At 44.2% G+C, this 15063-nt stretch overlaps 1 protein-coding gene across 1 annotated transcript; it reads left to right on the forward strand.

The window, feature by feature from the left end:
* The first annotated feature begins 6222 nt into the window (after window positions 1-6222).
* On the forward strand, window positions 6223-12119 carry INSL5 (insulin like 5). Its single transcript, XM_033915528.1, has 2 exons — window positions 6223-6394; window positions 11935-12119. Exons 1-2 carry the CDS (start codon window positions 6223-6225, stop codon window positions 12117-12119), a joined length of 357 nt encoding a protein of 118 aa, XP_033771419.1.
* The last annotated feature ends 2944 nt before the right edge of the window (window positions 12120-15063 follow it).

The raw sequence follows: 15063 nt of genomic DNA on the forward strand, positions 1-15063 counted from the left end.
CCTACCTTTGTTGTCTGGTGATTTAATGAGTTTCTGGTTGCACTACCTTCTGACTATTCTTTCTTTCTTTCTCCTGCATGCTTCCTCTCCTCCAGACCTCATTCCATTCCCCAACCAACATCTCTCTCTGTCCCTGCGAGTCCAAATTTTCTTCCTCCCTCATCCCCCCAGATCATTTTTCACCACTGCCCACAGCCCCATGCCCATTTCTCCTTCTATCACCCCCTCCAACAACATGCCATATCTCTCCTTCCATCACTATGCCCAACATTCCTCCCCCTTGCATCCCCTTCCATCTATCCCTCTCTTCCCTCTCCACTACTATATCCAACATTTCTCCCTCTCATCCTATTCCCCTTGCATCTCTACCTCTCTATGCCCAATTTTCCTCTTCCTTTCCCCATGTGCACCATCTCTTTCCCTCTCACACACTCAGGCCCAACAATTGTCTCTATTCCCTCCCTCCCTCCCTCCTTCCTTCCTTTATCACATGTTAGTGCCGCCTTCCTCCTTCCCTTGTGTCCCTCTTTTCTCCCTCCCTTGTGTCCCCTTCCTCCTGCCCTTGTGTCCCAAGTTCATGCCCCCTCCCCCCTCACTACCTTCCAGCCTTTGTCCCACCCCCTTTGTCCCTCCTTCCCACGAAGCTGACCCACACCAAAGCCTGCCTGCCCATGCCGAAGCCAGTCTGTCTGCCAACACATCGTAGATCCTTCTTCCCCCAACCTGCTGCTGCTGCCTGCCAGCTACATGTAATTATCCCCCGCCACTTCCACAACTCTGCTGCTGCTGCAAGGAAGGGCTAGACGCGTGCATTGATTGCACGCTGCTGGCCCACAACCCTTCCTCCCAATGTCAATTCTGACCTAGAAGAGAAGGTCCAGGCCAGCCAAGCAGCCAAGCCCAGAACCTTCTCTCCGATATCAGAGTTAACATCGGGGCCAGCGGCGTGCAATCGCTGCAGTGCATGCGCCTGGCCCTTCCTTGGCAGCGGCGGGGGATAATTACATGGAGCTGGCGGGTGGCAGCGGCAGGGTGATGACTTTAAATTAGGCAAACGGGAGGAAACGGCAAATGGCGATCAACCCATGTAGCTCAGGTTGAGAAACCCTTTTTACTCGACCTCCCTCTAGTCATTGAGACTTTTGAACTTACTTTGGCAGTTTTCCCATCTGTGCCCAAGGTTTTAAGCAAGTTCAAGCAGTGCATTCAGTATCAAAGTGCTATTTCAGGTATGGACCACTCAACTAGTGTAGCTAGTGTCCAGGTCCTGAAGGGATGGAGGCTGCAGATGGCAGTAGAGATAAGGGATCCCAAAACCTAACTCGGGGAATTAAATCTAATACTAGGTAGATCCAATGGTAACTAGTTTACTTATATATATTACCGATCTCCTCCCTATGTTGTTTAAGCAAAATATATTATACATAAACTATCTTAGAAGTGCTCAGAACCCTCAGGTTGAGAATCCGCAAACGGGGACATGCCCCAAAATGCGGACCCCCTTGGTGTATCACTGCACTTCCTCCTACACTAATAAAACTGTTTAATTTATCTTTTTCTCTTATCTTGTGATTATTTTGATTTATATAAAGTGCTTAGTGCTTAATATTCATTCATGCTTATGACTTCAGTCAATTTCAATGAACGCTAAAGAGTCCATAGCCTGGTGGAGACACAGAGGCATATGATAATGGCACCATCGGGTTCTGACGCGTTTCGCCCTTGCAGGCTGCCTCTGAGAACCCACCACTTTTTGTGATGACCAAGAGGACATCAGCTTTACCTACAATAAATACATAAAAATGGTTTCAAAATTTTGATACTACTTGCTGTTAGTTGTTTAAAAGCTACCATGGCGATGCTGGAGGGTCCCTTCCGTTCTTCAAAACTGCATTTCCTGTTCTGCTATGTCAGTCCCCCGCCGGGGAATCCAGCAGCTCCTCCAGCACTCAGGGGATTGGGGATAGGAGGCCTTGTTCTGGGGGAGGGGGGGAGCTCTTTCAGAGGCCGGGAAGAGGATTGAGGTGAGACTTTCAGGGCCAATTGTTATGCGGTTTCAGGTTAGCTATAGGGGTGCTAGCATTGAATAGTGCTTGCACCCTCATAACTCCAGGCTCCTCCCTAAAGCCACCCCCACTATCGCCCCTAAACTGCCTAAGGGGTAGATGGTGACAGGTGATTTAAGCATGCAGGAGCCTGTTCTGCCCATTTAAATAGCTTTAAATATCAGCTGCCTTAGGTTTATTGTCCAAGTTTGTTGCTTTATATCTAATATAATAAAACCCTAAGCCGCACATGCGCACTCCCACCTGCGTGCTCCCGTTTTCTGTGAGCTGTAGGGCACCGCAGGTAGGAGTGCGCATGCGCGCTAATCTCTCTCTCTTTCTCTCTTCCCCCCGAGGCGGATGTTGGCTGCGGCAGCTGTCGGCAGCTGCAGACCGCGGCAGCTGTAGGCTGCGGTGGCTGTCGGTGGCTGCAGACCGTGGTGGCTGGCGGCTGCCGGCGGCTGCAGGCCATGGCGGCCGAGCACGGAGCACGGTCAGCCTGAGAAGCCCCTGACCTACAGGCCGGGCCGAAGTTTAAAGTATTGAGTGTAGGAGGGGCAGGAGAAGCTAGACTGAGGAAAAAAATGATGATGCACAGGGAAATGGAGGGAGAGGGAATGCTGCGGCTGCTGCACAGGGAAGTAGGGAAGGAGATAGGAAGAAAGACACAGGGACAGGGAGAGAGACAGAAAGACAGACAGACAAAGGGGGCCAGGGAGGGAGAGAGACAGAAAGAAAGAAAGACAGCGGGAGGAAGAGAGACAGAAAGAAAAAGACAGGGGTAGGGAGAGAAACAGAAAGTAAGACAGACATATATTCTAGCACCAGCGGGAGGAAGGGAGACAGAAAGAAAAGAAGACACAGGGACAGGGAGAGACACAGAAAGACAGACAAAGGGGCCAGGGAGAGAGACAGACAGAAAGAAAGACAGCGGGACAGAGAGAGAGACAGAAATAAAGACAGACAGACATATATTCTAGCACCCGTTAATGTAACGGACTAAAATACTAGTACACTAATAAATGGCTTTGTACATGGAATTGTCATATTAGGTGTCCTATTGCCAGCAGAAAGGGTGAATCCAGGGCCATTCAGCACTATGTATTACTGGATGAATAGGTTGGTAGCTAAGCTGCAAGAATTTGAGCAGAAGAGGTAGAGGTGGTGTTAACATTCAATGAATAATACAACTTGTGAAGTTTAACACAGGCTCTGTTATTCCTTTTGCATAATGACGAACTGCTTTGGATGTATTTGCATTCTTCACAGTGGTGTACCAAGGAGGGGTGGGGGGGAAGTCTACCCCGGGTGCAGCCTTAGGTGGGTACACAGCCGGCCCGGTCCCTATCGCACTCCCACCCTCCCAGCGAGAGCAGCAAACCTCCCTCCAGTAGCGTCGGCTGCTTCGCAGCTTTCTCCTCCCTCTGCCGCATCACTGATGACATCATCAGTGATGTTTCACCGGTAGGAGAAAGCCGCGAAGCAGCCGACGCTACTGGAGGGAGGTTTGCTGCTCTCGCTGGTAGGGTCAGAAAGGTTCACTTGGGGGGGAGAGATAGGAAGGTCAGAGGGGGTTCGGCTGGGAGTGGGGAGAAGCGGTCTGTTTTGGTGCTCCAAGGCCTGGTGCCATTACCTTCTTCGGGCAGCAGCAGCTTTTACAATTCGCTGCTATTACTGGCTTCAGGCCTTCCTCTCTGCCGGGTCCTGCCTACTTCCTGTTTTCATTAAGACAGGACCCGACAGAGAGGAAGGCCTGAAGCGGGCAACAGCAGTGAATTGTGAATGCTGCTGCTGCCCGATGAAGTTCAGGATACCAGGCCTTGGGTGACAGAAGGAGGAAAGGGAGCAGATGGGGAGAGAATTGGGGAGAGTGTTGCTGTACCCAACTGGAGGGAATGAAAGGAGATGCCAGGGCTTGGAGGGAAGAAGAGACGCCAGGGCATGGAGGGAAGGAGAAAGGTATGCCAGATCAAGGGAAAAGGAAGGGGGAAAGGAAGGAGGAGATGTCAGGGCATGGAGCGGGAGGGAGAGATGGAAGAAAAGGAAAGGAGAGAGATGCCGGGAATCAGGGAAGGGATGATGCCAGACTGTGAGGTGGGAAGGAAAGAAAGGATAAGAGAGAGATGCCAGAGCATAGGGGAGAGGGTGGTGAGAGAGAGAGAAAAACGGAGAGGTGACAGAGTTGAAATCAATCATGTACAAAGGAGAGAAGGGGCACAGGATAGATAGTTTATGGAAGGAGCATAAAAAGAGGGAAGATACCATATGGAAGAGAGAGAGAGAAGGTGCACACTGGATAGAAAGAACACAGAGGGCAGTGAATGGAAGGGGCGAGATAGAGGGTGAGCAATAGATGGAAGGGGTAGAGAGAGGGAAACGGACACTGAATGGAAGTGTGGGGGAGAGGAAGGACAGCTGCTGAATGGAAGTGTGAGGGAAATGGGGAGCAGATGCTTGAAGGAAGTGGGGAGGAGAAAGAAAAAAGGGCACATGCAGGATTGAGGGAAGAGGATAGAGTTAGTTATTGGAAGGGGTGAGGGAAAGAGGTGGCAAGCTATAGGTAGACACAGTTAAAGAGGGAAACTGAGGACTGAATAGTAAAAAAGAATTTAGACAGAGGCAGAAAATAAATTGAGAAGGAAGACCAGGGAAGAACAGGAGGAAGGGAGTGGAGAGAGAGATGCCAAAGCAGGGGGGAAGGAGAGGAGACAGATACCAGACCATTGGGGGTGAAAGGAGAGATGGAAGGGGGAGGCATACAGTTTCTGGAAGGGGCATAGAAGGAGAGAAGATGCCATATAGGGGCAAAGAGATGGCAGACAGTGGATGGAAGGAAGAGAGTAACAAGAAGATGAGGAAAGCAGAAACCAGAGAAGACAAAGGTAGAACAAAAATTTTCTATTGATTTGTTGCTTTAGGAGACATGTGTCACTGTTTCTGTGGTATTGCATTGTATGCAGAGTCCAGCTTCTTGCTGGTTCAATTTAACCTTTGTATATGTATTTCTATTTTATCCCCCCTTTTACAAAACTGTGGAGCGTCTTTTAGCGCCAGCCGTGGTGGTAGCAACTCTGTTCTCAGAATTCTATGAGCATCAGAGCTGTTACCACCGTGGCTAAAATCCACACTACAGTTTTGTAAAAGGGGGAGGGGTAAGTTTGTGATGACATTCTATACTAGGCGAAGGTGTGTTTCTATACTAGTTCTGTGTGTTCGAAAGACATGGTTTTTTATTAGGGTTGACTGCATGATTGATCTGCTAGTTTGGCTTGTTTAGGGTGTATTGCTGTTGTACTTCTCACTGCAGTATGTAAGATGCTGCCTTTTCCTAGGTACTCATGTGTGACATGTGGGTTGTTACTAAAAATCATGTTTTTCATACAGATGTGGGGGGGGGGGCAAAAAATGATGGGCCCCGGGTGTCACACATACTAGATACGCCACTGATTCTTCATATTACTATTGAATATGCATTCAGTAAAGATTCCTATTAAGCTGTGTTATTTGAACACTAATTGACAAATAAAGAGTATTACCATAATGCAGCTTGGTAAGACCCCTAAAAATGAACTAGTGTGCAAACTAGGAGATTAGAGAAAAATCACCGTCTTGCTAAGAACCAAAAGGTATACCATACGATATCAGATCTAACATCCATCAAGTCCAGATCCCAAAGAATAGAGTGGTTCTTGCACTTCCTTTCCAGAAATGATTGCATAACAAAGTTGTGATTTAAAGTAATATAAAATGGTCAGATCATACTCTTTAGGGACAATAAACTGTTGCATGATACCTTTCTCAAGGTAAACCTTTCCATTTTACAATGCGAATAAGGAACAATACTTTCCATCAAATGTGAAAAATGCAGTCTGTAATGAAACCTTTGCTTTTTTAAGACCACATTTGCATCTTCAGCAATCATATAATCATTCTTATGTCGTCTAATGAGTATTTGACCAGAACCAGGCACACAATCTTCAACTTGTGATGTCAGGTAATATATTACTAATGATAGCTCATGTCCTGGAAAACAGTGGATGGCGGTACTTAGCCAGTAACATGATAGGACAGTGAGTATAAAAGAGCAGCTGTTGTGTGTTAGATTTCTTAGATCTTTCACTAGTTAGCAGATTTTCATATAGTTTCATTTACTCTTAATTGTATTTTTGCAAGCAAAATGAGGGTTCTACTTTTCTGTTTGCTCTCTCTGCTAGCAGCGGTCTCCAAAGTGAAAGGTCAGGAGACCATTCACACACTCTGCGGAAGAGAATTCGTCAGAGCAGTGATCTACACATGTGGTGGGTCTAGATGGAGACGAATTCTAAGCGAGGAGAAAACGGATTTACCAGGTAAAATGCTTTAAGTTCCCCTGTATGAGTTTGTTAGCTTCCACACAAATATGGATCTTCAAACTTTGGGCTAAAAACACAAAGCAGTTTTACCTCTGAGACAGCCTAATGTTCTAAATCTAAAGGTTTGTTTTCCTTTCCATGCAGATCTGCTGACCAAGTTTCTGACTAGCAAGCAGATCTGCATACACAACATATAGAATATGATTGATTGTTGGACTAACTAAGGGATCCTTAGCCGTTTTAGCGTGTTTGTGTTTAGCGTGCCTAAATCAGCTAGCGCACTTTAGTAAAAGAGAGGGAGACCTTAGGAAATTGGAAGAGTGGGTGTCCAACTGGCAGATGAAATTTAATGTGGACAAATGCAAAGTGATACACATTGGGAAGAATAACCCAAATCACAGTTATCGGATGCTAGTGTCCACTATGGGGGTTAGCACCCAAGAAAAAGATCTGGGTGTTATTGTAGACAATACGATGAAACCTTCCGCCCAATGTGCAGTGGCAGCCAAAAAAGCAAACAAGATGCTAAGGATTATTAAAAAAGGGAAGGTTAACAAGACTAAAAATGCTATAATGTCTCTGTATCACTCTACGGTGCACCCTCAGCTAGAGTATTGCATTCAATTCTGGTCTTATCTCAAGAAAGATATAGCAGCAGTAGAAAAGGTTCAAAGAACAGCGACCAAGATGATAAAGGGAATGGAACTCCTCTTGTATGAGGAAAAACTAAAAAGGTTAGGGCTCTTCAACCTGGAAAAGAGGGGAGATATGATTGAAGTCTACAAAATCCTGAGTGGAGTAGAATGGGTACAAGTGGATCAATTTTTCACTCTGTCAAAAATTACAAAGACTAGGGGACACTCAATAAAGTTACAGGGAAATACTTTTGAAACCAATAGGAGGAAATATTTTTTCGCTCAGAGAATAGTTAAGCTCTGGAACAGGTTGCCAGAGGTTGTGGTATGTGCAGATAGCATAGTCTTACTGGGTCAGACCAATGGTCCATCAATCCCAGTAGCCTGTTCTCACGGTGGCCAACCAGGTCACTAGTACCTGGCTAAAACCCAAGGAGTAGCAATATTCCATGCTACTGATCCAGGGTCTGAAATTTAACCTTTGCTCCTGACTTTCAACTAATCTGCAAGCATATGGGCAGGGCTGTGCCTTTGTAAGTGAATATTTTGCAATTACTGGTTCTGTCCCTACAGAGGGGTTATCTCTTTTTCTAAAATGTCATTTGGAAATTAATTTGATATAACTTGAAGTCAATGCGTTTTATTGCTCTATTTGAGAAATCCTGTGACAACCATTCCTTATTTACTTGAACTGATTGAGAAATTTGGAAAAAATTTCAACATCTTTTCAACATCAAGTGTGTAGACCAAAGGACTCAGGCACTGCACACTGTAAATAAAATCAATATAAAAAGCTCATCCTTCCATCTTCCTGATGTAGCGTAGTGAAACACAGACTGTATTGGAGCAGTGAACTGACCTTTTCAGATAAGTGGTATACTGTTAAATAACTTTTGTAGAGCCATAACATTTGCCACTCCAGTAGAAGCAAGTATCCTTGCTCCATCCAATGTGTTATGATTAAAATTCAAGCACCTTTCCAGCGACATTGTACCGCTTCTGTGGCGCCTTGCTGAAGAGCTTATGAGCACATTTAAATATCTAAAAGCCTTTAAATGTTATATGAAGATATTATTTGAGAAACTTGCCCAGTATTGATGAGAGGGTTTTTTTTGTGTTTTGTTCTATTTTGAAGGTATTTGGGAATGGCAATTCTTATAGAAAGCACAATTACTTACCGTAACAGGTGTTATCCAGGGACAGCAGGCAGATATTCTCAACATATGGGTGATGTCATCCACGGAGACAGACTTGCTTGAAGAACTTTCAGAAAGTTCGCGACTGCCGCACTGCACAAGCATGAGTGCTTTCCCACTCGACATAGGGCACGCATCTCCTCAGTTCAGATAGCTAGCTAAGAAGTCAACCAGGGGAGGTGGGTGGGTTGTGAGAATATCTGCCTGCTGTCCTTGGATAACACATGTTACGGTAAGTAACTGTGCTTTATCCCAGGACAAGCAGATAGCATATTCTCATCATATGGATGACCTCCAAGCAAACCAGAATGGGATGGTGGGAGTGTTGGAAATTCAGGAGAATAAATTTTGTAAAACTGCCTTGCCAAAGTGGCCATCCCGTCTGGAAAAAGAATCCTGAGAATAATGAGAATTGAATGTATGAACCAAGGACCAAGTGGCAACTTTGCAGATTTCCTCAATAGGAGTAGATCTAAGGAAAGCTACAGATGTTGCCATGGCTCTAACTTTATGGGCTGTGACTCGACCCTCTAAATGCATTCCAACCGGAGCATAGCAGAAAGAGATGCAAGCAGCCAATCTGTTGGAAATGGTTCTCTTGGAAACTGGATATCTCAACTTATTTGGATCGAAAAAGACAAAAAGTTGAGGAGATCTTTGTGGCTTAGTCCTTTGTAAGTAGAAAGCCAAAGCATGCTTTCAGTCTAGAGTATGAAGAGCCATTTCTCCTGGTGAAAATGAGGCTTTGGAAAAAACACTAGAAGTACAATAGATTGATTGCGATGAGATTCTGAAACAACTTTTGGTAAGAATTTAGGATGAGTATGGAGGACCACCTTGTCATGATGGAATACTGTGAAAGGAGGGTCCGCTACTAAAGCTTGTAGCTCACTGACTCTGCGAGCAGATGTGAGAGCAATGAGAAAAAACACTTTCCAAGTGAGATATTTCAGATGAGCTGAAGACATTGGTTCAAACGGAGGCTTCATCAATCGAGCAAGAACCACATTGAGATCCCAAACCACTGGAGGTGGTTTGAGAGGTGGGTTAACATTGAAAAGCACTTTCATGAATATGGAAACCACAGGATGAGCAGAGAGGGGTTTTCCCTCTAAGGGCTGATGGAAAGCAGCGATTGCACTGAGATGGACTCTAATGGATGTGGATTTGAGGCTGAGTGTGATAAAAGCAACATGTAATCTAAAACTGAAGACAAGGAGGTAGATTGAGGCTCCTTGTGATGAAGGGCGCATCAAGCAGAAAACCTAGTCCAATATCTGATTGTAACATTGCCTAGTAGTAGGCTTCCTGGAAGTCTCTAAAATGTCTGCTACAGATTGAGAGAATTGGAAATTGGCAGTTACATTGAAAGGTACCAAGCTGTCAGGTGCAGAGACTGGAGGTTGGGATGAAGCAGAGACCCCTGACTCTGTGTAAGCAGAGATGGAAAAACTGGTAAAAGTAGTGGCTCCCTGCTGCTGAGCTGAAGTAGGAGGGAGAACCAAGGTTGTCTGGGCCACCGAGGAGCTATCAGAATCATGTTGGCATGTCTGTGATTGAGTTTGACGAGTGTCTTGAGAATCAAAGGGAATGGAGGAAATGCATACAGAAACTTGTTCGTCTATTCCAGGAGAAAAACATCTGCCTCCAGGCAGTGAGGAGAGTAAATCATGGGGTAAAACTGAGGCAGTTTGTTGTTGTGGGGAGATGCAAAGAAATTTACTTGGGGAGTTCCCCACTGAAAAAAAATATTGATGAAGAGGTGAAGAATTGAGTGTCCATTCATGAGGCTATAGAAGACGACTCAATTTGTCCACCAGGAAGTTTTTCCGGACGATGATCAGGTCCTAAACACTGCACACACCATTTATGTGGGTCAGTGTTGGAAATCGCACATTGACACCAGCTACACTTCTTGAACCCCGTGACTGGCCGGGACATGGATTGAAAAAATGGCTGCGGCAAAATCGAAGCCCGCAGGCTGAGGCCGTGGAATAGGCCCCGCCATGACACGATGAAAAATAAACAAGCGCTACAGTTTGACCCTGTAAAAAGAAATAAGTGCACAAGCTGCGGTGAAGAGAAGGCACGAGTTGAACTAACTCTTGTGCAGAGCTTTGAAACGAGGGATTCTCAGCTCCGCGGAAAAATTAGAGCTGAGGAGACATACACCCTACATCGGGCGGGATGGCACTCGCGCATGCTCAGTGCGGCAGTCGAAAACTTTCTGAAAGTTCTTCAAGCAAGTCTGCTTGTGAAGCTGTCCGCATCAGGACGCTGTGGATGATGTCACCCATATGGTAAGAATATGCTGCCTGCTTGTCCTGGGATAAACATAGAAATATGATGGTAGATAAAGGCCAAATGGCCCATCCAGTCTACCCATCTACAGTAACCATTCTTTCTTCCTCTCTCTAAGAGATCCCACATGACTATCCCAGGCTTTCTTGAAATCAGACAGTGTCTGTCTTCACCACCTCTACCGGGAGACTGTTCCACACATCTACCATCCTTTCTGTAAAATAGTATTTCCTTAGACTACTCTGGAGCCTATCACCTCTTAACTTCATCCTATGCCCTTTCATTTCAGAGCGTCCTTTCAAATGAAAGAGACTCGACTCATACGCATTTATGTCATATAGGTATTTAAATGTCTCTATCATATCTCCCCTGTCGCGCCTTTCCTCCAAAGTATACAGATTGAGATCTTTAAGTCTGTCCCCATACGCCATGATGAAGACAACACCTTCCTGTGAACCGACTCCATCCTTTTTATATCTTTTTGAAGGTGCGGCCTCCAGAATTGTACACAATATTGTGCATAGTGAAATGTAATAGCAAATCCTCCCTTACATCAAGCCCTGGACATTCAAAAGTGCCACCTCCTCAGAGACAACAATTTGTCGATGCCAAATCTGGGATATGAGGCAAGGGACAGCCCCACCACATATGCATCTATGTACCAGGCATTCCACACTCCCTCCAGCACAACCTATCACCTCCTCCCCCCAGTTTTTCATAGCTTTAACAGTGTCATATACCACCTAAACAGAACTTTACATCCATTTTCAACTATAACCGTTAACATCCCCAAAGATTTTATTTGTCCCCCAAATATGAGATTCCCATTCATCCCTGGGGAGATTTTCTGCCAAATCCACTTCCCAACCATTCATATATTTTAGAAATGAACCCCTCACTGTGTTAAGACAGCAACAGATTTCTGAAGTCGCCCCCTCTGCAACGTTGGGGCCAGTAATTGCTCTAAAGCAGATTTCCCCAGAGAGATCTCACAAGACACCCTTGCTTTGCAAATAGTGTTTATTCGTTCATTCAGTTTTCTATTCTGTTTTCCCAGGGGAGCTCATAACAGTTTATTTGAATTTATTCAAGTAGACTCACACTCTATCTAATGAACCTGTTTATTCATGAGGAATATGTACCCAAAAGAGCCAATCTTTGATGGAATTCTGTTATTAAACCATAAGTCATTGATGGTTTGATTCTGTAACATTTGAACATGAAAAACATCCATGGCATATGAATATTTGCAGGGATCCACTTTTGTTGTTTAATAGAAATGTTATACAAATTCTACCATTTCAGCATTTTTGTGTAATTAGTGTTTTGTTTTCGTTATTGCTTAAGAACAAAATATTTTCCTGTACTGAATTTTATCTTCCTGGTTTTGTTTTGTTTTTCATAGATGGAGGGAATCCTTTAAATTCCCAGACTGAAGACAATCAGAACAAAAATATTCTGTATGTGCATGGACTCTGGGATAGACTGCATTATTCTGTCCAAGAACGACGTGATCTAAAAGAGTTTAACACTGCCATTACCTGCTGTAAAAGTGGCTGCAGTAGTTCAGTCCTCAAAGCATTGTGCTAGACCACCGACATACTGTGTATCTTTTACTCGTTTAATCACCTAAGTCAGGGTTAGGCAATTCCGGTCCTTGAGAGCCAGAGCCAGGTCAGGTTTTCAGGATATCCACGAGATAGATTTGCATCTCAAGGAGGCAGTGCATATAAATCCATCTCATACATATTCATTGTGGATATCCTGAAAACCTGACCTGGCTCCGGCTCTCGAGGACCGGAATTGCCTAACCCTGACCTAAGTAGTTCTATATTAAAAAACTGAGGAATTCATACCGTGTTTGTAATTCTAACTTTCTGTGATGTAACATTTTAAAATCCAAGTTCAGAATCTGAGTTTGCGATCCCCAAAGTGCTATTTTGTAATAACAGTTCTCTTTGGAAAATATACATTAATGTAACTCCTTCTAGAAAAAACCCCACTGAGTCAATATTCAAAAACACTTCTCTGGACAAAGCACCTGCTATCTGGTTTAAGTTCTGCTGCCCAGAATATTCAGAAACACTACCCAGGAAATATAATTGCAATCAGACAGTTGAACAGTGGCAGTCCACGTTTTTATGTAACCAAGAGCGAAGTAATTATGTAAGCTGTTCTTATTAATAAAAGTTTTAAGTGATGTTTTGTGGTGATAAAAGTACCTGATTATGAGTTATAAGCTGCTCCTAAAAGCGGAGTTTGAATGGTAATGTATATTTACGAGTGTTAAACTTAATTACAAATATACACAAAAATGAGGCAACCTTGATAGATGTGAATATCCTTCAAATTTTAACAAAAGGTTAGCGACTCAGGGGCAAACGGACCTCAAGTGCCTGCAGGTGTCAGATGTAGACTAGTCTTGTCTGGTCACCAAAAATGCAGGCTATCATTGGACCAGTCAAGAAACCCCTTTATTCTGTCTTAGGTATCACTAAACTAACATGAGCTACAAAACAATAAAAGTTACTTAGCGGCCGAGCTGTTTTCTGCTTCAGTCACGGAAAGCATGCAGTGTTCCCTAAAAGCTACAGGGAACTAAACTAAAGTAAACTAAACCTTGGGTTTATATACCGCACCATCTCCACGAATGCGGAGCTCGGCACGGTTTACAGGAAGAAAGATGAGAGAGGAACTACAGTGGAGAGATTAAAGAGTTAGGTGTAAAGGGGGAAGGTGAGAGGCCTAAGAGGGGGGAAGTGTTACAGTTTTGAGAATAGCCAGGTTTTTAGGTGTTTGCGGAAGAGTTGGAGGGAGCTTGAGGTTCGGAGAGGGAAGGTGAGGTTATTCCAGATCTCAGTGATTCTAAAGGGGAGGGATGACCCAAGTTTGCCTACATGGGAAATACCTTTTATGGAAGGGAAGGATAGTTTAAAAATTTGGGAGGATCTGGAGGAAGTAGGGGTTGGGGAGTTCCAGGATAGAGGGATAACGGCAGGAAGGATGCCATGTAGGATCTTGTAGGCCAGACACTACTGGGTATATCTCCTGATGAAGTCCATGTGGTGAAACGGGGATACTCCGTTGAGAAAATCATTACCTTTTCGGTCCCGGCTGTTCACCCACCTGTTAATAAATAAAAGCTAAGTAACTATTATTCAAGTTTTGTAGCTCATGTAAGTTTAGCGATACCTAAGATAGGATAAAGGGGTTTCTTGACCGGTCCAATGATAGCCTGCATTTTTGGTGACCAGACAAGACTTGTCTACACCTGACACCTGCAGGCACTTGAGGTCCGTTTGCCCCCGAGTCGCTAATCATTTCTTAAAATTTGAAGGATATTTACATCTATCAAGGTCGCCTCATTTTTGTGTATATTTTTGGGTCGATTTTGACTTTTTTGAGGGAACTTAATTACAAGCCATTCTGAAGAGCAAAGTTTAGAGTTAATTGAAAACACACATACAATATTCATTCTATATGTGCAATTATCTCACTTAATGACCTAGGGACAGGAATGACGTTACCTATCCTGAAAAGCAAAGTTTTTGCAATCAATTCACTGAATTACTTGACATTAGTAGCAATAACTGTCTTTTGTTCACTCTGGAAGCTGGCCAGTTCCTGAGTGTTCAAAGACGGGTGTTTAGGCCATAAAATGCCAGTTATTGATTAATCAGTTAATTATCCAACTTGGATAATGTTTAAAAGGGAGTAAGTGACAGTCAAATTTTGGAGATCTTTCTGTATGGACGTCCAAGGGTTGTTTTTGGCCCGTTAAAGCTCTCTATGTTTGACTGCAACTTGGATCTCTCCAGTCACTGGCATAGATGATGCGTACCTCTGCTTCAACAGTGATGTATATTTACTTTATGTTTGTGTATATGCACATGAATTGTTTATTAGACTGATGTATAGGGAATTAAAGCTTGCTCTCTGCATAATATTGTGTCGTGTATTATCTGGTACAAAAATACCCAAAAGAACACCACAAAACAAAACACCACATTAGATCAAAAAGTTCCATTCGTCCACTCACAGTATACTTTAACCACAGCATCCCGTGAACGGTTCACAGACTCCACCGTTTCCGAAATGCAGCTGCCCTTGGCCTGGTAGCCGATGATCATGCATTTTCCAATGTCTGATAACTTGCGCTTTTTCCCCTTGACAGGCACAGTTGCTATATTGGCAACTTGCCGACATCTCACCTTATATACCCACGAAGTCTGCGTGTGACACGTGCATTTGTTAATTGGCTGTGCGTTCCTGACGTCAGAGGTAGGTAGTGGTCATAATAATGTGACTTTACTGTGTAAGAGAAAGGATATTATGTATGACGTTTAACTTTCATAAAAAAAATACATTTTTTTCTATCAAGGTTCATAAGAACATAAGAATTGCCGTTGCTGGGTCAGACCAGTGGTCCATCCTGCCCAACAGTCCGCTCCCGCAGAGGCCCTTAGGTCAAAGACCAGTGCCCTGAGTCTAGCCTTACCTGCGTATGTTCTGGTTCAGCAGGAACTCATCTAAC

This window comes from Geotrypetes seraphini, chromosome 12, assembly GCF_902459505.1.
Source record: "Geotrypetes seraphini chromosome 12, aGeoSer1.1, whole genome shotgun sequence".
NCBI classification, from domain to species: domain Eukaryota; kingdom Metazoa; phylum Chordata; class Amphibia; order Gymnophiona; family Dermophiidae; genus Geotrypetes; species Geotrypetes seraphini.